The 27880-nt window shown below is 44.4% G+C and overlaps 1 protein-coding gene across 2 annotated transcripts; it reads right to left on the bottom strand.

Annotated features, from left to right (window-relative positions):
* Positions 1-27880, bottom strand: midn (midnolin). 2 transcript variants are annotated; one of them, XM_030082651.1, is made up of 8 exons: positions 27616-27880; positions 25066-25294; positions 23365-23452; positions 23188-23250; positions 12052-12615; positions 10903-11035; positions 10382-10705; positions 1-3606 (listed from the first exon to the last, which is right to left on the bottom strand). In XM_030082651.1, the coding sequence occupies exons 2-8, from the start codon at positions 25284-25286 to the stop codon at positions 3344-3346; spliced, it is 1656 nt and encodes a 551-aa protein (XP_029938511.1). In that variant the 5' UTR covers positions 25287-25294; positions 27616-27880; the 3' UTR covers positions 1-3343. The 2 variants fall into 2 exon arrangements, with proteins under 2 accessions (XP_029938511.1, XP_029938512.1); XM_030082652.1 differs by lacking the exon at positions 27616-27880 and adding an exon at positions 25728-25941 and having other exon boundaries at positions 25066-25643.

The raw sequence follows: 27880 nt of genomic DNA, 5'->3' as shown, positions 1-27880 counted from the left end.
TTTTGTTTGTTTGTTTTTTTTTTTTTAACGGACAAGAGCATAGGCTGCTACTATGTCCGGACAACTTCTCCCCGCTTTATAAAAGAAAGAATGCACAAAGAAATACATAATTCACAGTTACCATTTTGGTTTCATAAATTAATACAGTCACACATGTGCTACACCGGTCTAGAGCTAGAACATTGTAAATTGTATTCTTGAATCCTGTTATTTTCAATAGTTGGCTACAAGAAAGAACAGGCAACTTAAATGACATGATCAGAATTCCAACAACATACTGTTTCTTATCCTCTCTGTAATGCTTTAGTCTTCTTTTTTGTTTTGTTTAATCTTTTGAGTATCACACAGAGGTGAGGCACACACAGAGTATAGTTCATACATATACAAAAAAAAAAAAAAAAAAGAAAATAAATAAAATTTGGGTTGGGGCAGGGGTTCAATTGTCCTTTAACGTTGCTGTGTCCAAGAAAACAGGAAGTGCATGAAGTCTGGGGTCCTTACAGGACTTTTCTCATTCTGAATCTGGGCTGTTTCTCGCCACCGAAGAACTATGGTGTCAACTTTTCTCAGTTACACAAATGGGTAGCTTTTTTCAGTTTGTTGCAGGGGGGACTGAGTTAAGAAGGATGTAAGATTCAAAGAACAGAGACCAACAAGCATGGCAACACAATGAAGAAATGGGACAAAGACAGTATTTGAGGAACAACACCCACTTTTGAACAGTATCTGATTCGCTCAAACAAGCCTTACCCCTAAAATCTACGACTCTTGTGGCAGCGAATACTACAGTCATGTGTAACAACCAACGAAAACAAGCTGAACTCCGACACTGACACTGCAAGGGCAACATTTTTAAGGCACAGAAGCCTTGACATTATAGAGACTCCACCAGCTAAAAGCACTAAACAACAGATGCCCAGTGTCCTCGGTGACAAAAAAATGGTGCCTTGATGACGAGTCTGACATCGATACGCACAGAAAGTTTCAAAAACCCCACCCGCACCAAAAAAAAAAACAAAACAAAAACAAAAAAAAACGTTCCCATCCCCATTGTCCCCAAGTGTCTCATTTTTTTAGTGAAAGGTAAGGCCACTTAAAAAAAAGATGAGGTTCACCAAAAAGGTAATCTCTCACTGCAATCTCTGGGAGTGCAATCGTGGTAGGATGGTCGATCAGACAAACAGACAGATAAAAGAGACAGACCGGATGCTTCCCGTAGGTACGTTTTATGTGAATTCAGTTGTCTGTTGGTTCCCTGCAAGAATACGTCCACGCAAGCCTCTGATGGCATTTAGGCTGAGTAGAAAGGTGGTGGCTAAACAGTTTGTAGACTGCCTGGGTTCTTGAATGTCACTGTGGGGTAAAACTAGCATTCAAGGAGTAGACAGAGAGAGTCTCTTCGCTCACGTTAGGATCATCACCATCATCATCTTCATTGTCACACAACAGGAATGTTCAGTGCTGAGCGTGAGTCCACACTTAACTTCATCTGTTTTGGTTTTGCTCTGAAATACTTTAGCAGGACACTGTTGTTCAAACATAGAAAAACAAAACGGTACAAAAACCTAATCAACAAAAGCAGCATTGTTTATTTTCTTCACAAATTCATGCAAGTTGTTAACCTTCATTCCCACAGCACCAGTTTCTACTTTTTTCTTCCATCAATAGAAAAACGATCAGTGTATTGTCAGACTTCTGCATGCAAAGAAAAGTCATTTTTTTCCCCTCTGCTCTTCCCATGTTTTTTTTTTCATTTTGTTTGTTTGTTTGTTTGTTTGTTTGTTTGTTTAACCACTTTGAGTCCCTTTGTGTAGCAGCAACACCGTGAAAAGGCCTAACCTGATATGTCAATGGGTGTACTGGTGGAGGCACTAGATAATGATGCTGGATAAAGATCCCACTTCTTCTTCTTTGCCATTAAAAAAATAAAGTCATGAGGACTTGAGATGAAGGTACAGGGGCCAACAAACGAGAACCAACTTAGAAATTTTCCATTTCGTTCCGTCATGGTTAAAAACTTGCAAGTCATGCATTCACTGCAGATGATCTTTGTAATATTGGGGGTTATTAGGGAGAAGACAACTGGACAAAAAACAGGGGAAACTCCAAATCAATTTACAGTAAAGTCAAACAAACACACACCCTCATAAAAGTTTGCCAACTGTCACATTTATGTACACAAACTTTGAATCCCTCAACAAGTCCATTAAGGTCTGTAAGACATGAGGCAGGATGGATGAGACCAAGCTTTCCGTATCTTTTGTTGTGGCTTCACGAAATAATTAATAAACAAGTAAATGAATGATTGAATGGATGTACATATTTGTTGGTAGTCAACGACTTGACTAAAGCCACAGAGGGCTGCTGTTTTTTAAAAACAGCAGATAGGAAGAGAAATAAAAATAGATTTTTTTTTTCCATATACATTTTAAAGATTTTAAAATCCTCTAAAAGCACTTTCTGTTAAAATTAACTCATTTTGTTTTATTCATTAATCATTCCTATCGATAGCCTATGTCACTGAGGTTAATAGCAACACTTCCATATTCTTTTTTTTTTTCTTTTTTATTTCTATTTCAGGCCCCACCTCCTCTTCTTGCACATTTTGACCAGCTGTTATAAATCAAGAACATGTGCAAATCAACAACTACTTTGAACTGTTGTATGAAAACCTGAATGCTTTGTGAACAATGCTACATATTTTTTTTTGTTTATAAAATATAATAATATGTTCAAAAGTGGAAAATGAAAAAGTTTAACCACCCCGTAACAGGTAAAAACTGGACTCTGGTTGTTGAGTTTTGATCAATAAGAATGCCCATTGGAATAATCTATAGTCCGGCAATTCTGCCTTGTTTTGTGATAAGGAAACACTGAAGCCTCTGGTGCTCCCATCTTGTAAATAAGTCCAGTGTGGATCTCTTCATTTCTGCCCAGAGTGCACTTAAAAAAAAAAAATCTTAGAAAAAGAATCAAAATACCACCACCACCCACTGAATTCTGCTATGCTCAAGTTCAGGTATGTTGTCTGTAATCATACCCTGAAAAAAAGTCTTGTACACTGTTAAGTCCGGTTGTTGCCTGTCCAAATCCAAGCATCACAAATCACAAGAAAGTTCAGTTGGTATCGATGCTGTTTATCACAGGGTTAGCTGTGAAGGACACACATGGATTATAGTTTGCAGGGAGCCTTTTTCATGAGGCAAAGAGTAACAAGGACATCTGTGATTTTCCTTTTTGCAGTCATGTATGACCTCCTGCCAATCCACTCCCTCCCAACAGCTCTACAAGTAAATCCCAAGCAACGTTTGCATGTTTGAATCTGTGTATCAGAGCAGATTGCTCAGGCCATGACAAACTCGGACTTCAAGTCGGCCTTGACATCAGGCTTCCACACTGAATCGTCAAAGTCCAGGTCCAGGGAACCCTCGCTGGACATGCTGCTGTTGCTGTTGCTGCGACCGGCCTTGCGGTTTGGCAGCCATTGATAAGGAGCACGTTGGTCCCGCCGGGCCTTCCTGCGCAGACGCTTCTGCTGCATCAACAGCTGCAGACGTTCCACCTTACAGCGAGTTGCACGGTTCTCGGTCTGGCGAATGCGGTCACCTGGACAGTGAAGAAGACAACGGTGAAATGATGAGTGAGTCTTCTGGTTAATTTACTGTTAACAAATTTTAACAGGTATTAAAATGAAGGTTGTGTCGAAATGCGTGTGCATGTGTGTGTGTGTGTGTGTGGGGGGGGGGGGGGGGGGGGCACAGAGTAAAATAAAGCCCTTTAACCTTGGTAACACTAGGCCACGCTCAGATCATACTTTTCGCACTCACACACAAACACTCACGCACTCTGTGCACGTTGGGACATTGAAATATAGCCATGAACCTTCCCCAGTGAGCATTATTAGCTCTCTCAGCATCATTTCACTCCCTTAACACCGAGTGGGAAGACCTTCGTAAACCAAATTCTCCTTGAATACAAAGTGTATTCAAAAAGACAATAACAGTAGAAAGACACATTTTGATAGCTGCCCATGCTATCTGTAAACGTAATTACAAGTGGCATGCCTCGACAACTAGATGCGCTCCTAAGTGCATTTCTAGCTGTTGATGTGAATATAGGAGAGCCTGGTCTCGGGGGAGAAGCCATGCATCACACTGTGAATGCTTTCCTACAGTGGCCAAGTCTAGCTTAATTCCATTTATTCGTATATTCAGGAGGCTTGGAAGGAAGGGAATGCAACCGCAATCTATTAGCTAGCTCCATTAGTATCTGTCTGGGAATTAAATAATTAAATAATGGGCTAGAATGTCAATAAACCGAAGCAGAGCAGCCATCTCTGGCTCTGCTGCACACAAGAGTACACACAAATACACAAAGACTCTCAAATCCGCATTGGAGTACATCATGTATGCACACAAACACATGTACACAATGCACATGCACACCAGTGCACACTTACAGGCGCACGCACGCACACACACAGCGAGAGCAGCAACAGCCGCAGTAGCTTTTAACGTGGATCGATGGCAAATTAAAAAGACCTATTGATTAAACCTTAGCTCTAGTGCAGCCATCCATCTCAGGCCCTGGACAACGCTATTGGCTTTCAATAGAAAATGCAAGCGAATGGAAATTGTAAGCAGAGAGAGAGAGAGAGAGAGAGAGAGAGAGAGAGAGAGAGAGAGAGAGGGGGGGGGGGGGTAAAGATTGGGTTTTTTCTTCAATTTTTTTTCCTTATTGCAGTCATAGCTTCCTACTCTCAGCTCATTGACCTAACCCCCTCCCCAGCCACCCCCACTTACTCTACCCCTTTCACCCTGCTCACACACACTGAAGTCCCCCCTTCCTTCTCCAGCTCTTGCCCCCACAACTCCCAAGAGACAGTGAGATGAGGCAGTGTGAAGGAGGGCAGGGAGGAGGAGGAAGCACGATGGTGTGGGTTAAGGAATTCCTCCCCCAGGGGCAAAAAAGAGAGGGAAAAAAAAGGGATGCAGGAAGAGGGAGGGTAAAAGACCAGCCGTAGGTGTCAGTTTTCCAAATCGATGTGCTTTCCCCTTGCATCCCCCCATCGGAATGAATTCCGGACCCTGTGTGGGCTTAATTTACCTTTTTCCTTCATTTGCTTATCGAATCGACCAGAACAGACCCTTCTCCACCACTATAAATATTCACCACTGTCTGCATACTAAGGTAAAATCTTTTCGAGTAACCTCAGTGCTACTTTTTTTTTTTTTTTTAACAGAAATAATGTGATTATTCCTGAACAGTGAGCAAAAATGAGTGTATCTCACACACTGCACTCACTCAGAGAAAAACTATTTCTTTCCCCCCTTCCTGCCAACGTGGTCTGTCCTGAAACAAATGTGTATGTGCATCCAGATGCTGTCTGCTACGCATGTGAGTGTCATCTTTGGAGGACGGTTGCTGAACACCAGGAGGGGGGCAGTTTTTCTACATTAGAGCCTTTGTTCCCTTGCCTCAGCTCCATGTGACATCCATATACACGCTGCCATGGGGCTTTGTTCTCTCCTTGGTTCTCACTATTTCCCTTCTTCCCCAGCAGAGACAATCCCAAAAGCAAAACCGTTCCTCGGCTGTGGTGAAATATGGCCAAACACATTGAAACAACAAAAAGCAAACACATGTCTGTTTAAATTTGGCCTTTGAAGTGTTTCAGCTTGGATTCTTTGTGTCACATGAGTTATTTCTTTGTCATAATGCTGTATTCCAAAGGGAAACACATTCACAGTGCAATAATAAGCGCAAACACACACGCACAGAGTTAAAGGAAGTTTTTCGGTGCAGTAGGAGGTCTTAGCCTTTGGCTTGGCAAGAGCTCTGGGAATGTGCTTGGAGCTACACCAAACTTGTTTGAGTGTGTGCGTGCCTGCTTGTTTGTGTGTGTTTGTAGCCATTCATCAGCGTCACTACCGGAGCCCTGGGCGGCTAGGCCGGACACAGCTGGCCACAGGGATCTCCAGACTATGTTTATGACAGAAGGGCTATTATTAGGGCTGGCTTAGAAGGACAGACTACACACACACACATGCACACACACGCACACACAGAGTGGCCCCAAGCCTGGCTGCAAGGAGCAGAGTTTGACGTGAGCACAATAACCTTGAAGGACCCAGAGAGAGAGGCAACCAAAAGACATAGTCAATGAATGGAAAGCGTAAAAGAGACAGAGAGAGAGAGAACCCTGTGTGACACACACAAGACAGATGAGGGAGAGAAGCAACAACGGAACTTTTCTTAGAAACGCACAGCAGAAGATATCAAAAAGCAAGACAGGTCAAGGGCATACAAAAGAATGAAATGCCAGTCTTGTGTTCATCCCATGTGTTTACAACTCCAATGCCTCTCACTCACTAATAAATCTCAATCAGCCCATTTTTCCCCTCACAAAACTGTCCTCTTCAAAACAATTTGACACAAGCCCCTTTAATACAGTGGGCACCGCAGAACTGAGAACAGAGAAAAAAGGGGGAGGGGGAGGGAGAGAGAGAGAGAGAGAGAGAGAGAGAGAGAGAGAGAGAGAGAGAGAGAGAGAGAGAGAGAGAGAGAGAGAGAGAGAAAGAGAGAGAGGGAGAGAGAGAATGGGTGATCTATGAATAATCGATGCGTCAGTCAGTTTTCCTTGCCTGTGAGCCCAGCCCAGCAACACAGCAAGGCCTGAGATAGGGGGCACACAAGAGGGAGGCGTGTGTGTGTGTCTATGTGCATTGGGGGGGGGGGGGGGGGGGGGGGGCATAGGATAGACAGAAAAAAAAAGGAGGAGGGCTGCAGTATGCAGGCCGCAGAGGGAGATTAAAGGAGCTTCTCCTTTTTATTGATTGCATAAAGATTGGCCTTCATTTGCAGTTGTCTTAGTGCTGTTGTTTGTTTGTTTGTCTTGATAAGTCTTGTGATCTTGCAAAAGGACATTCTGTTTGCTCAGCATCCAGGGAACCAGGGGAAAGAGGAAGGCGTGAATGTAGATAGAGAAAGAAAGAAAGAAAGAAAGAAAGAAAGAAAGAAAGAAAGAAAGAAAGAAAGAGTTGAGCGAGAGAAGGAAAATCAAAATCAAAGAAAATCATATGGAGCAAGGTCAACCTTGGCTTAATACCACTCTCTGCTTGTTTTGAAGCTTTTGTCTTGATGACATAAAAAAGAAGAAGAAACAAGAACAAAGTAATGCAAAGTACATTTCATTACTATTACAGTCAACCCTCAAAGTTTCCACAAAAATCGTAATTTACTAAGCACTTCACAGGTTGCAACAACCCAATATTTTTGCAGATAGGTCATAAACTCTGGTAAAATATATATTAAAAAAAAAAAACAATGCAGACGTCTCCTGTCATACAAAGGCAATTTACTTTGCAGGCAGTAGAATAGAATCAGAGACAAAGTAAAACAACCAATCAAAACTCAGCTAATTTGAGCATTTTGACAACCAGTGAAAGGGCACTGACAGCCCTGCAGGGACACAAGCTCTTCAATGACTTTTAGAGTTCATTTGCATTCCCTCTTTCCCTCTTGCTCTCCTTGTCGACAATGAAAGGGCACCTGATGTGCTTGGCTGGCTTTGCTAGATAGCTCTGTGCTGCTGCGGCGTCACTGGGGCATTTGTTAAGCTACTGGTGCACGTGTGTCCTGGCAAACGTCCGTTTATGTGACAAGAGAAGCGCAAAGCCGACCGGCGGATAATGTGCCATGCCTCAGTCAGACGGGTCAGGGTTTAAATACAGGACTCTGAGAGGTTAAAGGCAAAAGGATCTCTCGTTCTGTCTCTATCACTCCCCCCCTATCCTCTTCCTCCTCCTCCTCCCCCAGCTTGCCTGCTCCCAGGCAGTACAAAGAAAACCTGACCTGACAAATCGAAGGGGGTACTGGAGGTGCTGGAGTGACGCAGGCGGGACACTGAACTAAACTAAACGGAGGCAGCTGCAGTGGGAGTGGGACTAAAAGGCAGCCCTATAATCCTGCAGCCTTCCCCTCCTATGCCCCCACAATGGCTCTGCCAAAGTCCCCTGTATGCAGCCCCTGTCTCCAGCACAATGGGCTTGGCTGGGCAGGGGGCTAAAGGGACGGAGGGGGTGCTGAGGAGTTCCACCCTACTCAGTAAAGGAATTTAGCTAACAATCAGCCAGACCATCCTACAGTCTTCCTGTTCAAATTCAACAAGAGTTCCAGGCTGAAATATATCTGTAAACACCATACAGGAAAACTAGGAAACCAAGCCGGTTATCTATGAGTTCATTGGGCATTTGCTTTTGAGAAAAGTGAATGTGTTTCCAGCTTTTTATTTATGCCGGTCTTCTGCACCTTGTACATGAACTTGTAGTGAAAAGGTTAAAGGCTCACAGGAGACTGCAAAGCCGTGTGACATTTTTCAAAAAGCAGCTACAACCTGAGTTTGACTGCACACGCTCACTTATGCAGATGGGAAGTACACATTTTTTTTCTTTTTCTTTTTTTTTTTTTTTAGCTGAATGAAGAAAGGTTTGTGTGAAGCAGAGTTAAGCTGCAATGTTAAGTCCAGTAAGTCTTCCATCAGGTGTTGGCTGATAAGACCGCCTGAGAGCTCTTAGTCATTGGCTTCCGTAGGACACCATGTGGAGCGCGATACAAATAGGCACATCGCCTCTGTCAATACAAACACGCAAGTACATTCATTGTCTCGCTGAGCTTAACAGTGCTAAGTTGAGTTATCCATTCACATTACTTGGTGGGAGTGTATATTATATGCGGGAAGTTGCATAGTGGCAGCCAAATCAGAAAAAGGAACGAGACAGGCAAGCCCATTCCTTTGCCATTGATTAATCAGTAGACAGTTGGTAGACAGACGGACAGGATCTAAATACCCCTATGATGAATAGGGGCTTACTGTTGTGGTTTTAACAGCCCCCATCTTCCGCGACCCCCTCCTCCTCCTCCTCTCTCTGCCCTCAACTTCACAAAGCAAATTCTTTTCAGAGCAGCATTTTGGAATAAATCTATTAAAAGGCCAAATGAACACAGACAATGTATTGATGCACAGCACAGACGTGGAAAGAGAGAGAGGGGTGACCAGGAGGAAAATGGAGAGATGGATTTTACAGACAAAGCTGTTTTTGGACAGAAAATCGGGGAAAACGGCGGCGTGGGATGTCGATTGCAGATGAAAAGAAATGACAAGAGTGGGAGAAGAGGAAAAGGGCAGGGTGTGCATGTAAGTGGGGGCAGCAAAAGAAATGTCTTCCCTGAGATAGTAACATAAGTCCCTCCTATTCTAACCATGTATTGAGCACTTGACATGGGATTTGGGGTTATGCAGTAAAATAGTGGATATTGTCAACGAGCATGTTTGCAGCAGATGGTCATAAAGTGAGGGCAAAGCTTCTCTATTACAGGAGCAACGTAAAGTCTTGCTTACTTCAGCAAAAGAAAACAGTAAACATTATCCGTTGTATTTCCCATAAAACTATCTGTAAAATTCTGAAAAAGTTTACTCGCACTTCATGAAAGACCAGCTGGACTTCCGTTGCAAAAGATAAGGAGAAGGCACAGGACAATGATGTTTTCTTCAACACATTCAGTCTAACCTCACATCATTGACTGAATGTTATCTGCTCTGGACATCTGTCTGACACTCAACATCCCGTGTTGCTGCAAGGAAAAGACAACTTTGAAAGTACGAAAAGCCCAACTCGGTCTCTAAAATGATACCACCTGAAGTTCAGTACCTGCCTTAGCCTTGCCCTTGAGCAAGGCTATATCCAAGACCTGTCCAGTCCCAGCCCATTTGTGCCCCAGCTGCAGCCTTTGTTTAGGGGATAGGTTATTTCTAAAGCATTATCAAATCTAAACAAAGCCCAGCCCAGGCTTGAAGGGGTAAAGCTATCTCCTCCAAAACAATGCCATCTCCGCTGACCTGACGACTGAAGCTTGACTTAACAGGTCTGAAGAAGCTCCTCGTATTGCATGTCTAAGGAACCCCCCCCCCCCCCCCATCGCAGCTCCTTCTCTTCTCCTTCCACCTCTTCTTGCTTTTTTTTTTTTTTTTTTTTTTAAACCCAAGAGATTTACAGGCACATCTTTTCTAGTTTTTTAATCTGACTTTGGTCTTCATACTTTGGCAGTATTTTAAAGATGAAAATATACACTTGAGTAAACACAGACTCATCCCAACAGAGCTAAACTAACTGTGATGTACTAATGGCATAAGAAAGACACACACACACACACACACACACACACACACACACACACACACAAAGCTGTGGCAACTGCAGGAACATCTGCTTCACGCGAGCTTTAAGGGATGAACAATGACTTAATGTGTGTGGGGGTGTTTCTGTTTGTGTTCATGACATGCTTGCATGAGCAGAGGGGGGTGTGGAGCAAAGTCACTCACCAGGGGGTTTGCACATGCGGATCTGGCTCTGGCACTGCACCAGTGGATGAAGAGTCGGTGGAGGTCTGCTGGGGCTGCCTGTGGGCACGGAGGTAGCTTTGGCAGAGAGGCCTGTTACAGCAGCAACTGGGGGCGAGGGGGGTGGCGAGGGGGAAGGGGAGGTGGGCGAACCGCACTGGGTCTGGTAGCGAAGCTGGGTGAGGGAGGGCGGCATGCCCTGGTAGTGGCGTGTAGCACTCAAGAGGTCATTGAGGATCTGTAGAATGGTACCAATGTCTCGTCGGGGACGCCCATTGCTATCCTGGCAGTTAGGGTGCAAAGTGCCTGGAAAAGATAAAAAAAAATTCATTATGTATGTGTGTGTGTTTTTTTTTTCTAACGAATGAGGGGACAGCTATGCTAATCAAGTACAAATGCCACAACAATCCCTGAGAGCCTGTGTTTGCAAGCTGTTTCAGCTGAATCTTTCTGTTTATGTTCACTGCTGAATGCATTTTAATGGAAGCTCACTATCCTCTCACCTGAAAAGGTCCCTGAGAAAACTCCGGGAGCATGGTTGACAAAGCTCTCAATGATGGCACCAGGTTTGCGGGAGCGTGTAGAGGGACTGCTGCCACTGCTGGGGCTGTTGCTGCTGTTGGTGTTGCAGTTTGCCTGCAAATAAAAAAAACAATATTGTGAAAAAGTCCAAAAACAACCATATCTGCAGATAATCTCCTCAAACAACAGTTCTCAGTGCTTACTTGTGCTATACAAGGAGGCCATGTAACAACTATGTGCTCTATGTAAGACACCTATGCAGTAAAGGTTGTAGGTTATGAGAAACCAAAGAAATCAGAAACTTGAGCTTTCTGCTTCAGCACACACCAAAACAGCTGTGCTATCTGGTTACTTCGAACTGTGATCGAAGCAAACTCGCCCATCTTACGACATCGTCTTAGCTTAACTTGGATTACTGGTACTGTCACTGACATCTGAAAGTGAACCTGAAACCTAAGTAAAGATCTCCACGTTTGTGTCTCAGTGTGTGGGCTAATTTCTGTGCGTGTATGATGTATGTGAAAGTCTCATGAGGAATACCCATTTCTGTTTTCCCACTGTTGAAGAGAGCCTGTTTTTTCCTGCTTCTCTCCAAGTCAGTACACTGACAGCTTCTATGCACTTTGGGAGGTGCAGGTAGATTAAATGACCCTTTTAATCAGGAAACATAAATAAGTGTGTGTTTGCTGATGTTATTAAAGTTTACCAAAGATAACAACTGGTCATGAACATTGTTCTATTTGGTTATTGATAAATCCTTCATTAAGCTAACTGCAATGCTTCTCGATATGCCATACCTATTGCTTCTACACATTTTGTGTAGAACACACACAGTTTGAGCAAAGTTCCTTCAAACCTAACTAAGTTATGTTATCACTCTCATGATGCAAGATTATTTCATTGATTTGACTGAGGATGATTCTGGTGTGAACATGGCAATAAGCTCTAAGAGCCATAGCAATCCTCTCCACTATTTATTCGAGAGAGTTAAGTCTCATTACCACCAATTTGGACAGTATTGAAGCTTGTCTTCTTATAAAGCGCAGCCTCATTACAAAGCTATCACAAAACCGTACTTAGCTATTATGAACAGCAGATGGAAAGTTTAAGTATAAAGCTCTGAGACTTACCTCAGGACAGAGGACTGGAGCTACGGGGCTGACCTGGCTCACGTCATGGCTGGGCTGGCCTGAGGAAGGCTGATGGTAGTGATGGTGATGATGGTGGTGATGCACAGGAGAGCGGAAAATGCCCCCTGGGATGTGTGACGGACGAGGGGAGTGAGGTGGTGGAGGAGGAGTAGGAGGGCTACAGTGAGGGGAGGAGGAAGTGGAAGGTGACTGAATGTACATGGGGGCGAGTGGTTGGTGGTGTGTGGAGGGCAGAGGGAAGGAAGGTGAAGCTGGGGAAGAGGGGGAGGATGGCACTGGGTGAGGCTGTGACAAGTGGGAGCTGGGGTGACTGTGCGAATGGTGGGGGTGATGATGGGAGTGTGGGTGGGAAGGGGGGATGCGGGGCTGCGCTGCGGGCTGGCCTATGGCAGCCTCTGCATTGCCCCGAGTGATGAGGTGCCGATGTTGGAGCTGAGGTCCCCCAGACTGCTGTGCTGCCAGCTGAAGCTGGACGAACATCATGTGATCACCTACACGAAGCGCTAAGGTAAGCGGTGAGCGGCCAGACAGGAAGTCACTGACCTGCAGAATGAGAAAGGAAAGCATGTTGTGAGCACTTAAAAGGGCCTTTACAGCATTGTCAAGCAAAAATTTTCCATTTAAATGAGATCTTTTTATATGACTTTGATTACATGCAACAAAACTATGTCGGGAATGCCCAAATGAGAAACCCCCCTATGAATACCAAATTCCTCTTCTGTCAGGGTATGGATATGACGGCAGTTATAGCACACAAAACATCGCTTTCTGCTCCCCCTCTCACAGGGACACGCATATACCACATTAGCTTGTCATGCAATCCACTGCTATTCTGAAACAGTGGCCTATTTACTTCAACTGGGGAGCTACAAATAAGGAGACCTATTGGAAAAAAAGCACACACAAATAGAACCCACTCTTGCTTGCATCCCACTTGCCCCTCTGTCCGTTCTTAGTCAGCAGTGTCATTCAGCTGCCAGACAAAGGCCACCCTTCTGTCTGGACCGTGGCCTGAAAAATCAGTCCCACATTCAGGAAATACACCCCGCCTGCCTCTCAAACACAGAATAGTCAATTGTCTGTGGATCTGTAGCGGATCTGGAAGGGCTGCCCATTTTTGGAGCTTTGGCAACGACTAACAGGAGCCAAGTGTGGAGGTCTTCACTGACCCACCCATGGCCCGGATGGACACACATACGCACGCACGCAAGCACGCACGCACGCACGCACGCACGCACGCACACACACACACACACACACACACACACACACACACACACACACACACACACACACACGACATAGCAAGAGTTGTCATGACTTGGCTGCAAGATTCACACTAAATAACAAAAGTTCTCTTGTCCTCCTGCATGCCTGTGGCTCTGTTGCTGAGCTTTGCCACTCATTGCTTAAGCCTGTGCATGTGTGTGTTTTTAAGTACGAGTCACTTTGGGGTCAAAAAGCTTCTATGGGTGTTTGGGATTCAGCAGTAATGACATCTCGGGTTTCTCCAAGAAGACGCAAACAGAAACAGCAAGCACTGGCAAATACAAAGTGACGCATCTGTCCAAAAAGGTTTCAACAATCTCTCCTGCCTGTGCACTTTTAGTCCCCCGAGAGAAAGGGAGGAAAGGAGGTGCAAGAAGATAGACATAGCACAAGAGTGCAAGCCTGCGCACCACAAGGATGGGAAGAAGAGGCAAAGAACAATAATGACAAAGCTGAAAAAATAAGTGGTAAAGACATGAATACAAAGACAGCAAAGGAGAGCAGAGGCCTCACTCCCTGCAGACCATGAAGCATTTGGAGTGTGCTCCTAAGATGTTGGCCTGTAGTTAACCCTGTGAATCACCAAGCTCTGCCCTCCATCACTTCTCTCTCTTTTCTTCTGCTTATTTATTTCTCTATCGACCACTGCCTCTCTGTTGCCAGGGTGACCTCTGCACACTGATATTGACATGGTGTGGAAAAGAGGATGGCGGGAGAAGAAGAGGCAGGTGAAAGGACAAAAGGGGGTTGGGATGATCTGAGGGCTGGCGTTCAAAATGTAAATAATCAACTGCTTAAGCAGCAAAAATCAGTACAAAAGGAGGATGCATAATAAACAGAAAAATGTGCATCCTCAGAATGTAAAACCAGCCATTAACAGGCCGTTGATACAGTCCATACCCAACGTGATTACCCCACTGAGGTAAAGCAAGAAACCCAGCAGGCCCAAGGCGGGGTGTGAAGTGAGGAGGACGACAGGGCAGGGCACTGAAAGAAACTTCATATACACGACTGAGCTAAATCAGAAAGACAGGGTGTGTTTCTAAGATTTTTTTTTTTTTTTTGGTGTGTGTGTGTGTGTGTGTGTGGGTGGGTGTGGAGTGGGGGGGTGGTGGAAAGGGATGGTATGGTGTAGAGAGAAAGGAGATGAGGAGGGGCTAGAGATGGTGGCGGTTTCTATGATTGACAGGTGTTGTCAAGTAAATGACCCGACAGCTTGCCACCCCCTCCCCCCGCCACACACACACACACACACACACACACACACACACACACACACACACACACACACACACACATCTCTGAAGAGTCAGCTTCTACTCGTCTGTGGTGCTGCTCAGATTCTATATTCACATACATCCAAGATGAGTCAATGACCAGCTGATGGAGATTACTTTTCTGATCTGGCAGTGAAATCTGTCACCAGTAACTACTTGGGATTGAGTTTGTGCCTTAATAAAGATTTTTTTTCCTACCATCTGTTACTCTAAAGAAATTTTGGATATCAGACACTCAGCGACAGGTGAAGATTTTTACTTTACAACAAGCATTGTGCATGATGCTGATTAGCTGGAAGATCAGACAAGGCCTTTGCTTTATCTTTGTGTTTATGGGCTGGTGTGTGTCTTTCTGTACAAGCACAGGCAACAGAAAGTGAGAGAAAAAGGCAGACAGTGAGTGACAGCAGGAGAAACAGAGAGGTGGCTTGATTACCCTTATAATGACTAGTGTGGATTATTCAAAACCACCAAGATGAAATTCATGTACTCCCACTGATCTTCCAATACCACATGGCTGCTTTCAAATTACCCTGCAAAAGAAGCTGGCTCTCCAATTCACACCCCTTTCTTCTTTTCCCCTTTCTGCTTCGTCCAGTCAAGTTTTGTCACTCCAGGTCTTGGAGCCTCAGTCTTTGACTCATAGGCCACGACTACATGTGTTTTAATTCGGAATTAATTATTTGGAATTAATGTATTCTCCTTCTCATTTACATGGGAATAGTAATTCAGAATTGAGGTTTACATGGAAAACATGTTTAATTGCTTTTCTTTAATTCCGCTTAATATCCGAGGGGTTGGGAAATGTTCTTTTTGGACAGGGGGCGGACCTGATGCATTTACTCTAGTTCCTGCTTTTTTTCTTTTTAGTCTTTCTCGATTACCTTTGACGCCACTGGAGAATATACCAGTCACTTACTCCAAATTTAAGTTTAATACGGAATGGTCATTTTTATTCTGAATTACGTGTTTACAAGGTCAATTTTAATTTTTTTAAATAGGATTTCATTTTTATTCTGAATTCAAGGGGATTTAAAACTCTCATGTAAACATAGCCATGAAGTCAGCTCACAAGATGCTCACACAAAGTCTCACACACATGATAGCTGAAAACTTGCATGTCATGTGTCATGCATGTGACTCATAAGGGGTCCCCCCCACCACACACACACACACACACACACACACACACAGGCATGCACACGCACACAGGCCCCACTCGCCACAGCCTCCTATAAAGAAAAGAAAGTAAAAGGCCACAAACCCACATAAACACCGGCATCCCATTAGCTAAGAAAATGACAGGGAACATTTTAGCTACTATAATCTGATTGGTCTGCCTCAAAGAATTGAGGTTATCTTCTATTTCCTCCACAAGATAAACAAAGACAGCCAAAGCTGATGTTCAGATGTGGAGTTGTGTTACTTCAGACTGATAGCGACATTTTCCACTGACACGCTGCTGGCCGGACAATTTTCAACACAGCAGAGAAGGAAAGACGAACAGCTTGGGCTGTAGCTGGGAGCTGTGGAGTGGAACACCTGAAATAGGGCCCGTTTCCTGAGGGAAGGGAGGAGGTGGAGGATGATACAGTGCGGCCTGCCTGCCTGCCAGAGGCTAGATTGGCAGAGTGATCGTGTAACAACAAGCCTCTTCCAGACGGACAGAGACTCAGAGAGAAACAAGGGGAGGGAATGTGTGTGTGTGTGTGTGTGTGTGTGTGTGTGTGTGTGTGTGTGTGTGTGTGTGTGTGTGTGTGTGTGTGTGTGTGTGTGTGTGTGTGTGTGTGTGTAGGGGGGAAGGGGTTCTCTGGTGCTGGGGAGCTGGCTAGCAAATGATTCCCAGAGGTCTCGGCTAGCAGCTCAGCTCCAGTCCAAACATGCCTGTCTGCTCTTTAGGAGCACAGCCAAGACAGGCAATGTGGCTGGCTACCATTGACGTAAGGACAAACACCAGATAGTGCTTTCTGCAACATCACAGGCAAACAAAAGAGAGTCTCAGGGCTTGAATTTAAGTCTGAAACCTTTTCCTTTTCTGTCTGTCCTCTCATGCCACACTCAACACATTTTGATTCTTTATGAAAGCAACAGCTGCGGATTGTTATGAGAGTCACAAGATAGGGCAGACAGTGAGAATCCAGCCCTTCACTGTTTTCTTTCTAACGCAGTAGCAGTGGTATGCAAGTACAGAATTTGTGCCTCAAGAACAAGGTGTGTGTTTCCTGAAAACAACAGTCATGTTGAATCATACGCCTTGTGCAGTTTGTGGTGGGTATGATACAGTTTATTCAGCAATGCACAGGGAGAGAAAGAGCTGCTCCGTTTGATAGCCGTCAACAATCATCTCTTAAACAACTGACCTCGGTGTAAGCACATTTAGATATTTTTTAGCTGTTTTCTTCAGGAGAAGGGAATTTATTTATCAGTATCTGCCGGTTGCTTTGCATTAATGGGGCAAAAATGATAAGGGGGAGCTGTGGGAGGAGGGTAGGGGACAAGATGGCAAGATGGAAGTAAAAAAGAAGTGTATGTGGGGGGTGGCACAAGGATGGGAACAAGGATGGTAGGTGGGGGATGGGGATGCGGGCAATGGGGGTAGGGTGTCAGAGTGGTGGTGGTGGTGGATGATGAAATATTCAGTGAGAGTGTGCCTCTGGCTCCTTCCTTCTTTTTTTTCCCCGACATCTCTAGCTGACAGTTTTATTTATTGGGGTCCCTGTGGTTCAAGGAACTCATTTGCAGTCGTTCTTCCTTTGCACACTAAGCAGAACTAAGGGAGGGAGATAAGGAGTGAAGGAGGAAGAGAGAGGCTGGGAGATGCAGGAAAAGAAGGGAGGGTGAGAGGGAGAGGGAGGGGAAGGCGAAGATAGAGCGCACTGGCAGCACTGAGCTGACATTCATGAACAACTGAGCAGCTTTGTGATGGAGAAAAGAGGGTAGACGACTGGAAGGTGGGACAGGAGGGTGGAAAGAGGGAAGCCTAGAGAGGAGGGAGTTGTTTCTTCAAGCCATTTTTTTTAGCTGCACACAACTGCTCACCTGTCGGATCAGTAGGTGAGAGGTGCGGTTCAAAAAGCTGCTTATTAACTCGCCAATCGACCTCAATGTTTTGATCGCACCAGGACACTATTGATAACCTCTATGCGGACACAAACCAGCTAAAGATGCAATAACAGGCTCTCAAAAGAGAGAAGAAAAAAAATCAATGACTTGCATCATGCCCCAAATCCTAAAGGCAGCCAGGGGCTCTTCAAAGGCCCCATTAGAAAGATAGGCCTCTGCAATGCTGCCTGATAAGAAAGAGAAAAGAGAGGACCAGCTGTCCACCACTTTGATTGGGTCGAGTGAAAAGAGCGATCACAGAGGCAAAGTTCAGAAAGATCAGGTTCCTGAAGAAAATATTTGTTACACTCCCAGCTGTGTCAATGAATGGATGGCAGCACTGAACACATTCACATGCACATACAAACCTCTCAAGCCCTCCAGTCCTGATTCAGTTCAAGTTAATCAAGCAACAGGAAATAAATCAGATTTCTCTGTTGTGCTTTGCTGCAATTCAAACCCTTAAGACTTGATTAAATATATTTTGTAGCAATATTATTAACCTATTTAAGAGTCAAGGATCCCGTGTAGGGGTGTAACACCTTCACAGCAATTTCTACATTTTTGTGATTCAAATCTGGAAAAGGTGTAAAAGCACAAATAATTTGGAGCATCAAAGGATGACTGCACCCAATAGCGTTTCATCAGTTTGAGATGAAGTAGGTGGGAAAGAGTAAATGAAGAGGCTGGAGAGGTTTGGGGATTCTGTGACCAATAAAATTGAGATTACAGTGAAACAGTGAGTAAAAGTAATGCTAGTTTTCTTCCTGTATTTTTGAAAAAGCACTAATGGGGCGAGTCTTATAACCCCTTGTCCCTCTTTAAGCACGAGCATATACTTAATTGACTTCATTAGTCATGGCAGTGGTGGCTATCAGACATGATATTCCTGGCCTCCCTCTTCTCACACAGTAGCCCCACTCGTCACGATGCCTGCTTCTTGAATCACAAAAGCACCGTGTCGCCAGGGAAATAGAAAACAATGACGGTCACGACTCAGATATGGAGAAATAAGACTCCCCTGGCCGCTCGGTGAGGAAACACAAAGGCGCAGACATTAAAAATGAATGTTGGCACATGCACAAACCAACATGAGCACATACGACCAGATGCATTAACCCCCCCCCCTCCCCCCTCCAACAAAATCCATCTCTTTCTTGCCCACACAACACACCTTGAGTCCTTCCTTCCACCCATTGCAATGTCCCCCTCCCACTGTGCATTTAAGCCTCACAAAAGGGATTACACAGGTGCAAAAATACTGCGTGATCAGCTTATTAATGCAATTTTCAAGGCCGGGATTTAGATGAGCACGGACTGAATAGGCCTTTAGATCAGCATTGTCTTTTATTCCATACACAATTTGATTTACACATTCAGCAACAAATTAATTTCTGTAGCTTTCATTTAGGTAACAAAAAGCAAATTACCATTCTAAAGAGCATAGACTGCATCTTTTAAGCTGCATGCATTTAAAAAGCCTTCATTTCAATAGCACTGTGAAGGGCAGAGGACGCTGCCTGTGCTATAAAAAGGGGGAGAATCCTCTCATATTGACCAGCTGACTGACTCAGTCATTTTTCAATTCCTGACACTCCCAAATACTCAATACAATTACTCTCCAATGATTTCCAGTAGTGTCAATTCTGCTGATTACCCAGCATCTAGATAAGGTTTTGTACAGGATGCAGGACTGAAAAGAAGAACATATTGACCATGCACATTGAGCTGTTTTACACACACTCTCCCTTTGCTCCCTGTGCACACTTACCCATTTCACTGCCTCTCCCTTGGTTTTCCCTATTTAATTCAAATTCTATTCTTTGTTAATTTCATGAGCACGTGTGGCGATTTTCTCTGGTACTCCGAACCAAACAGGACCCTCGTACTCAAAAACAATTGGACAGGTTACGGAATGAGTTGTGCACAGCAATCCTTCTTCCTTTCTCCTGCACAGTCAGGCACCCTGTGGCAACCATGAGGAAGGCAGCGTAAAAGAAAAGCAGTCAGGGTGACCCAGAGGTGAGTCCCCACAGGCTGCCGGCTCCTGCTTGTTTGCATCTGTCTGCTTGCGGAAGCAATGAAAAAACTGTGCAGTATGTAGTTTAGGTCTAGACTAGCCTGGTTTTTGTAGAGTGAGAGAAAGAAGACAGTGCACAAGGACGTGAGGTGCTTGTCTGCTTGAGCGAGAAAAGTAGAACAGACACGCAGCGATGTATTCCACTGGGACGAAGGATGGCAAATCAGCCTCCTCCATTGAAGGCAAAGGATATTCTCCGTTGATGGCATTGCTGAGCTGGTGTAAGGCTCCAGTCCAGCAAATACATACATTCCCACAACTGGATATACATGAGGATGTATATAGGATGAAACACGGATTGCAGGAATGAGCTAACCTTTAGTGCCCATCAATCATTGTTACATGTTTGAGGAGTTTGACAGCTAGGCAGGTTTTGTGCTCATGCTTTAAGACAAGAACAAAGAGGTGGCTGTATGGGGGAAGGGCAATGGGGGAGGGATGGCAAGGGTAAGACTTTATATTCTAGCATCCATGTGTATCAATAAGCAAACAGCCCTTCTGTGTGAGAGAGACTTTTTAATCCCACTTCTGTCAAAGATCAAAATGTGTGTATGAGAACTTGAGGCCACTGCCGTCAGTTAAGCGCTAATGGTTAGTATCGCTTTAATTTTCATTCCGCTGCTTGTCAAATAGGCATACATTCATTTTACTATGACTCTCAAACATTTTCACATCAGGACCAGAAATCCGCTTATATAAATATGTCCTTTTATTTCTGGTGTGAATCCATATGAGTGCAAGTGTGTGCATACCGATGTGTGACTGCAACTATAAGCTGTGCAGACAACTTCTATTTAGCAGACAGAAGACAGAGGCCCAAGCAAGTATATTTTGATGGGCTGTCAGAAAAGCTGTGGCTTAACACAGCTTAGATATCATGCAAAGAGTGCAGTGAGTTGCCAGAGGAGGAATTAAGGCAGTCAGGATTGTCCTTGTTTAAGGAACCCAGCATCACGGTCAAACTGAGGCAACTTGCCGGACTTGCAAACCACAGCACATTTAAATTATAATGACCTGAGAGAGCTGTTAAGCAAAACCAAGAAAGAAAGAGAGAAGGAAAGATGAGGGGGTTGTGGTGTCTGGCACAGGGGGAGGGGGTTCCATTTTGATAATTGCAATAGCTCAATTTTCATTGCAAAAAAAAAAAAAAATGCTTTAACTTATGCCACAAAACTCTGAACCATCCCAGACACCATGCTCTGCCTGGTTTCTTGAGCAGATGTTTGCTCCGCTCGTCCCCAGAATCATGAAAAAAGAGAAGGCATAAGATGATGTGCTCAGCTCGCTCTTCCATGAACGCATCCACACACTTTGTTGGGGGGGAAACGGGGGCTCTCAAACTATAAGCGAGCCTTCACAACATTGTGAGGACTGAGGCATGATCAGAAGTCCAGGGGTTTGTACCCACTCCTTCTACCAAAGTTCAGGACCACCCTAGATCTCTATCGTGCTATTTTTGGGTGTGTGAGGGATATCACTTATAATGTCAGACACTTTTACAAGCTAAGTGCATTGATTGATATTTGATAGCCCCAGAGTTAGAGGGATAGAGAGGAAATGAGGAAAAGCTTTTGTGTTCCTATTTTCTAATCTTACTCAGATCCGTAATCTCTCTGAAATCTATATCATTCCATTTCACTTCATGAATTATAAAGGGGAATCAATTTCAGTGGGCATAAACATACTGAAGGAGCTTCATGAATTCATTTCCTTGTGTTATAATTCTTAATATGCATTCATCCTTTTTTTTTTTACAGTACAATATCAAAATTAACATCAGAATATTCATAAATGTAACGGTGTGGCATGTGGTAATGTGTCATGTGCAATTATTTAGTGAATAAGCAAGCATCTGACTCATAATAAATCTAAGACTAAAGGGTTATGTGGCCAAAGAGACACAAGGAGGCAGAGTGAGAAATCCGTTCTTCTGGGTCGGTGGTTGAATTATCATCTGCCTCTGGTGAAAATGACAGTCACTCTTGGCTGCCCAGCAAAGGCGTACCACATGATGGGCAAGGCTCGCTTCCAGCCCACTAACGCTGTGACATACACACACATCCAGTTACAGACACGTCCACTTACACACACCTACACACATACAGTCATCTGCTGTCAGTGCTACGAGACGCATGCTGAGTTCACACGCACACGCACGCACGCACACACATGCACACACACACACACACACGCACTAAAAGACCAGGATTTCGACCATAAAATTATCAGCAGGCAAAGAAGCTATACCAAAACCACACACACTCTGCTATCTCAGAACAGCTCACGTCCACTGCTTTAAAACATGCAACTTGACGGATGCCGTCCTTCACCGGACAAATTCACGAGGACATCAGCTCAGCTCTTGCTGACACAGTCCTTACAACAGTTCTCTGTTTCACCATCTCGTACTGTTTTGACATCAGTCAGCAGCACATTGCTGATGTACTTAAGTACATCTCTACATTACCCAATGTTACACAAAAGGAAATTGATGTGAGTCAGTCAGTCAGTCAGTCAGTCAGCTGCACAGTGTCTCATACGTCACAGCGTTGTCTGAGTGTATTCAGTATTATCGCCTCTTTTCTTGCTCGGTTTTTCTCTGTACACTGCATGAACACTTTTTTTTTTTGCTTCACTCTCACTTTTGATCATTTGGTGAGTCATGCCACACACACACTGACTCAAACACGTACTGTACTTATGAAGGACTACAGAACCGTTTCACTGTAAGCGCAGGGTGTAGGCCCTGCTTGTGCTATGTGTGCACGCTTCCAGGAACCCTCTGCTAATACCGAGTGAGACGGCTGTCATCTGATGATCCAGCACTTTGTTTATGAGTGAGCAAGACTACACTCATTCTCCATGCAGCCACAGTACACTTCCTGGAAACCTGCCTGTGCATGTGCGTGCGTTTGTGTGTGTGTTTGTGTGTGTGTGTGTGTGAGTTGAAATTTGAATCGCAAGAGCAGAGAGAGATTTCAGATAAAGGTGTAAACAGAAAAGTGGAAATGAGATCTTGTCCTTTTCTCAGCAGCTCACAAATTGTGCTCTGTTCACTGTGGCTTCCTCTAGTGACGTTTGCGCACACCCGCACGCATACACACTCACACAGCATCACAGATGTTACTAGGATACAGGAGGGTGTTGCTGCTTATTATAACAGCTCACACTGGATGTCTAGCTTGGCTTGGCTTGTTTAAGAGGCTGAGATTAGATAAGTAAAGAGGCTTGTGTGCAGCCTGCTCTTCTCCTCTCTGTCTCTGTTATATTGACTGTTTTTCTGCACTTAAGTAAAAGGGACGGACTTTTTTTTTTTTATCCTTCATGTAAATAAACCCAAACGGATTGATACACTTTCAGATTGTAGTAGGCAAAACAAATTCTTACCTGAGTTTCTGTTAGACTTTCCAAAGCTTGCATTACTGACTGTTCTGGTCTTGATGCTTGCGACTGTACAAAAGAAACAGACAAAAGACAAAATGCAAAAGATGTTTGAATTCGGTAGTACATGTTATTTATAGCTCGGCTCTAAAGAAAAATAGGACCAAGCAGGTTGAATCTTACCATTAATCCTGCTTCGACTGTTGGTACAAGTGTTAACTTGCTCCCATCAGAGATGCCTAGATCCTGAAGTTTGCCTGAACTTAGTCGCCTGCAGGGTTAGAGAGAAGGAGATAATTAGACTGTGCTGACAATATCTTTACTCTTCAGACACACAAACACCCTTCAGCTGGGGGGGGTGGGGGTGGGGGGGTTAGACAGTCTTCAGAACTAGTTTGGAAAAGAGCCGTGGGTGAAAAGCTCCATGAAAGAGAAATATTGATTGGGCTGTCATATTTCAATTTCAAGTATAGTGGGGCTTGACAACTGCTCACAGTTGATATTTGGCACCACTGCCACTTGCTTGAGTGGAGGTAAATATTTTCATTTGGCAACTTCCGTTCTACAAATGATGAGCAAAAACTCCATGCGGCAACTAAAACGACTATCTCTTCATTATAATAAAAGGTGAGTTACGGCAAGTAGTGATTATCTTTGCTGCAAACGCATTACTCTTTAGGTGAACAGCACATTATGAGAGGGGTTAACAAAGCGGACAGCATGCAATACAACTTGGGGGATTTCACTATCTTAAGCTTGGTGCAGAGCATTAGTGCCTGTCCCCCAGTATCTGTTCACGCACTATAAACATCCGAGTGCAGCTCTCTGCCTCCTTTAGGTTACTGAAGGATGTTTAGGACAGCCGGCTCTACATGCATGACCCAGATCTCACCCCACGCAGCTGAACAAAGCCCCCCAGCCTTAACTTGCTATAAGTCTACGATTTGAGGCACTGGATGGGATTAAAAAAGGGGGGTTTCAGGTTTAAACAGTGATTAAAAGAGGCGGAGGGGCAGAGGGTTGAACAACAATGCTAGCTGTTTGCATATAACCCACTTCATTGTATAAAACCACCTGCATTCTTTGCTTCCAAAGTCTTGATCCTATTCAGTTGCACATCATTTTAGGTGCTTTATGATATTCATAACTTTACTTGCGCATGCAGCTCTGTCTCTGTCATACATCTCGTCCGAAGTGCCAAAGTAACTGAGGAGTCGAAACCTCTCACACTCAAACCAACAGTTCACAGAAAGCATTAAAGAGTTATTCTACATTTAAAGCCAGGTTGTAATTATCATGTAACCACCCCCTACTTATACTCTCTTCTGACCACTGACAGCGTCCACCTTCAAGTAAGATAGGAAAGATGAGCAATGCATGTGCAGCAGCACAATAAACAAACTATAGCTACCAACTCTGACTTTACTCATCGATGTGCAGCGTTTTATTCACACAGCATTAAAAATTCAGAGAGGCTTCGATATTTGTAGTGAAGGGAGGATTAATCAATGCAAGCCTGCAGATCGCCTCGTCAATACTCTTCCAGTGACCGGTGCGTCTCCTATGCGTAATTCCAATACCATGCGTCCTGATGGACAGTAGTTTCCTTGAATGTATTGACGTCGAAAGCAAGCATGGTTGTCTGTGAATCTTCCGAGAACTCAATCAAGCATGAATCCTCACTATGGATTTAAAACACCGTCTCGGAGTTTGATTTGGAGATAGCACAAAGTAGATTTATGCACATTTTAAAAGCGCAGAATCGTCCAAGCACTAACTCTATCGATGTCATTGTAGCTGCAGCAACTCAAGCACCGCCTGGATGAATAAATATTTCAATGTTTGCCTCCGTGGGCATGTTTAATTTTCCAGGTATATACTCACGTTTCTTTGTGAAGCAAAGCAAGTCTTTCTTTTGGTACTTTGAGTCTTTGCGACAGCCTCCTCTTCAGTCCCTCCACGGTCTCCTCCAGGGGCAGGGAGAGCTCGAAGCGTGTGCCGGTGGTGGAGTGGATGTACAGATTCATGGAGGGTTCAGTCGGGACGGCCTCGCAGGACGAAGCCCCGCGGCTGGTGCAGCTCCGGGCGCTGGGATGCTGGTCCATCCGATAACCTGTGGTCAAAGAAGCGGGGAGACACGGCGAGCGGAGCCGAGAATGAAGCGGGTGGCGAGCGGGAGGAGGAACCGTGGAAAGCAGGTCCGCCGCTTCGTCTAACGTCCCTTGTTCTGCTCGCAAATCAAAGGCAGCATCCAGAGGAGCGTTGTTCTCTTTTCCCTTCAGCTCCCGGAGCCTCCTTTCTCTCGCTCTCCAAGAGTCAATACAAAACCCCGTCCGTCTCCTCTCCGGTCGATATCATGAGAATATCCCCGAAGGAACATCAACTACACAACGCTGGATTCTCCTTTGTTTGATCTTTTTCTTTGTTGCGTTTTTCCAGCATGCGAGAAGTCTCCTGAATTGCTACATTGATGAGCAAACGAAAGGCAGGAACGTAAGTATGTTGTCAGCAAAAACTGCCATGGCTCATTTTGCGCAGGCGCTTACCTTCTGAACAAAAAACTAAGAGGTTAGATAAATTAAAAAAATATAGAACATACATTCCTCGTGGATGTTACGAGCCTTTGCAAAGCTTTAGGAGCACGGGAACGAGGAGCTGGAGCTGCAAAGCCTCGTGCAGCCAGTGCTGAGAGGCTCTCGGCTGCGCTCTCGTACCGAAGGCAGCTCCAGTGAAATATCGACAATGAACATTGTCACAAAGTATCGCACTTCCACCATCGATAGAATCCGCCCACGGCCCCGAGCCTGCCCGGCCAATCACGAGGGAGCTCCTTCAGGACGCAGCTCGCCTCAGCCAATAGGAAATTGAGATCTACACCCACGTGGAGGGCAGGCAAGTTTAGGCCATTCATAATAAATTACAGCATAGGGCAAATTGTGTACCCATAACACACTTGCTTAGAGCAGCGGTTGCAAGAACTAAGACCCCTGTGTCTTCAAAGACAATCAATGCATTTAAAGAAGACTACCTTTGAATTAAACGATGCCATTTTCAACACAAACACAGGGTTGGAAAAAACAAACAAACAAACAAACAAACACACACACACACACTCAAAAAAAAACCCCCAAAAAAACATCCTAACAGCCAGACATTTATTTCATTGTATCCAAGACTGTCATCTTCCCACACACAGCGACAGTGGCAACCTGCGCCAGGATACATCTCTAAAACTGCTGCGTGCAATAGACTCGAAATTACTTTGAAAATTAATTAACAGCTACATATACTTAAACAAGTCGCCTAAAAAAGTTGCTTAGACTAAAAGCATGTGCATACAGGCACATCAAAGATTGAACTGGCTGCCTAACAACATATGTACGCATTAAAAACAGTTTAACAACACCAAACAGTAATACCTTTTCCAACGCTTTACTGTCTTTCCTGGCACGGCAAGACAAAACACAAAACAACAATGGAGATGTGGCTATTTCAATACAGACGGCATAAATACCTGATTTCACTGCCCTATAAATCTCACTTATCGGATGGGATATAATGGCATCCATCGCGCTGACGCAGTCCCCGTTCCCCTGACTTCAGCAGCACGCACAACTAATAAAGTGATCCTGCATAATATGCAAATCACACTCTGAATAGGACAGGAAGAAGGCTTCCAGGTAACTCTCAGTGTATCTTCATCCATACATTTGAAACTAAGCCAGTATATTCAGAATTTTTTAAATTATGTTTTTATACATGCAATTATTTGTGTTTGAGTTTGTCCTTTTAAGCTTGAACAGCCAATCACTGTTTTGTTTTGTTTTTTACCAAAGAGACAATCAACCAAACTAAACCAAGCAGAACAGCCTGCATAGAAAGGTAGTGACTGAACATTTAAACCACCACAAAGCCCGACACATGATTCAACATCCCAGACATGAAGCAGCTACTCGGTCGCCACCTAGTGGCGAACGCATAACCTTTCATTTTACCTCCGTTCAAATCTGCTTCACTTTACATGTCTGTATTTATATGTAAAAAGGGAGAATTGGATTGTTTTCTCTCCGCTTCCAGTCAGGAAGAGTTGGCCACATTTGTGCAGCCTGACTGTCACTGGCACAGTTCGCTTAATGAGTTCACCATCACGCTTCTGAACAGACATCAACAACGATCTACTGTCATGCACTAATTATAATTTACTGTAAGTGACTTTCTGCTGCCGTCAATAAAGGCCGTGTCGAGCTGATCTCGTCCCCAGTATTTACATGCAGAGTATGTCTCATACAAGAAACTGTCATGCTTGCATCGATCTGTGATTGACAAAGTCTTCAATCAATCTCCTGTCCATCAACACAATGAAGTCAAACTTTGCAGACACGTCCTTAACATCAGATACAACGTGTCCGCGAGACTCGGCGAAAGCGGACTTACCGATTATTGTGGCGAAAACTGTGAAGCTTCGCGTAAAAGTCTGTTGCGTTCCAGTCTGTTCCCCCAGCTTTGGTACGTGAAGTAAAACCAGAAAGTGGGTTTAAAAAAATGGGAAAAATGGGGAGAAATCCACAATAGTTTTTTTTTTCTTAAGTAAATTATGTGGCAGGTCCGTATCTATCCACTGCACCAGAGTCCGGGACCTATAAGGAGCTGCCGTGAGTCTCAAGTCGTCTGTGCGACTTCTGAGAGCGCCGGGTATCTT

This window comes from Salarias fasciatus, chromosome 23, assembly GCF_902148845.1.
Source record: "Salarias fasciatus chromosome 23, fSalaFa1.1, whole genome shotgun sequence".
NCBI classification, from domain to species: domain Eukaryota; kingdom Metazoa; phylum Chordata; class Actinopteri; order Blenniiformes; family Blenniidae; genus Salarias; species Salarias fasciatus.
This window is presented reverse-complemented; position numbering and strand designations above follow the sequence as displayed.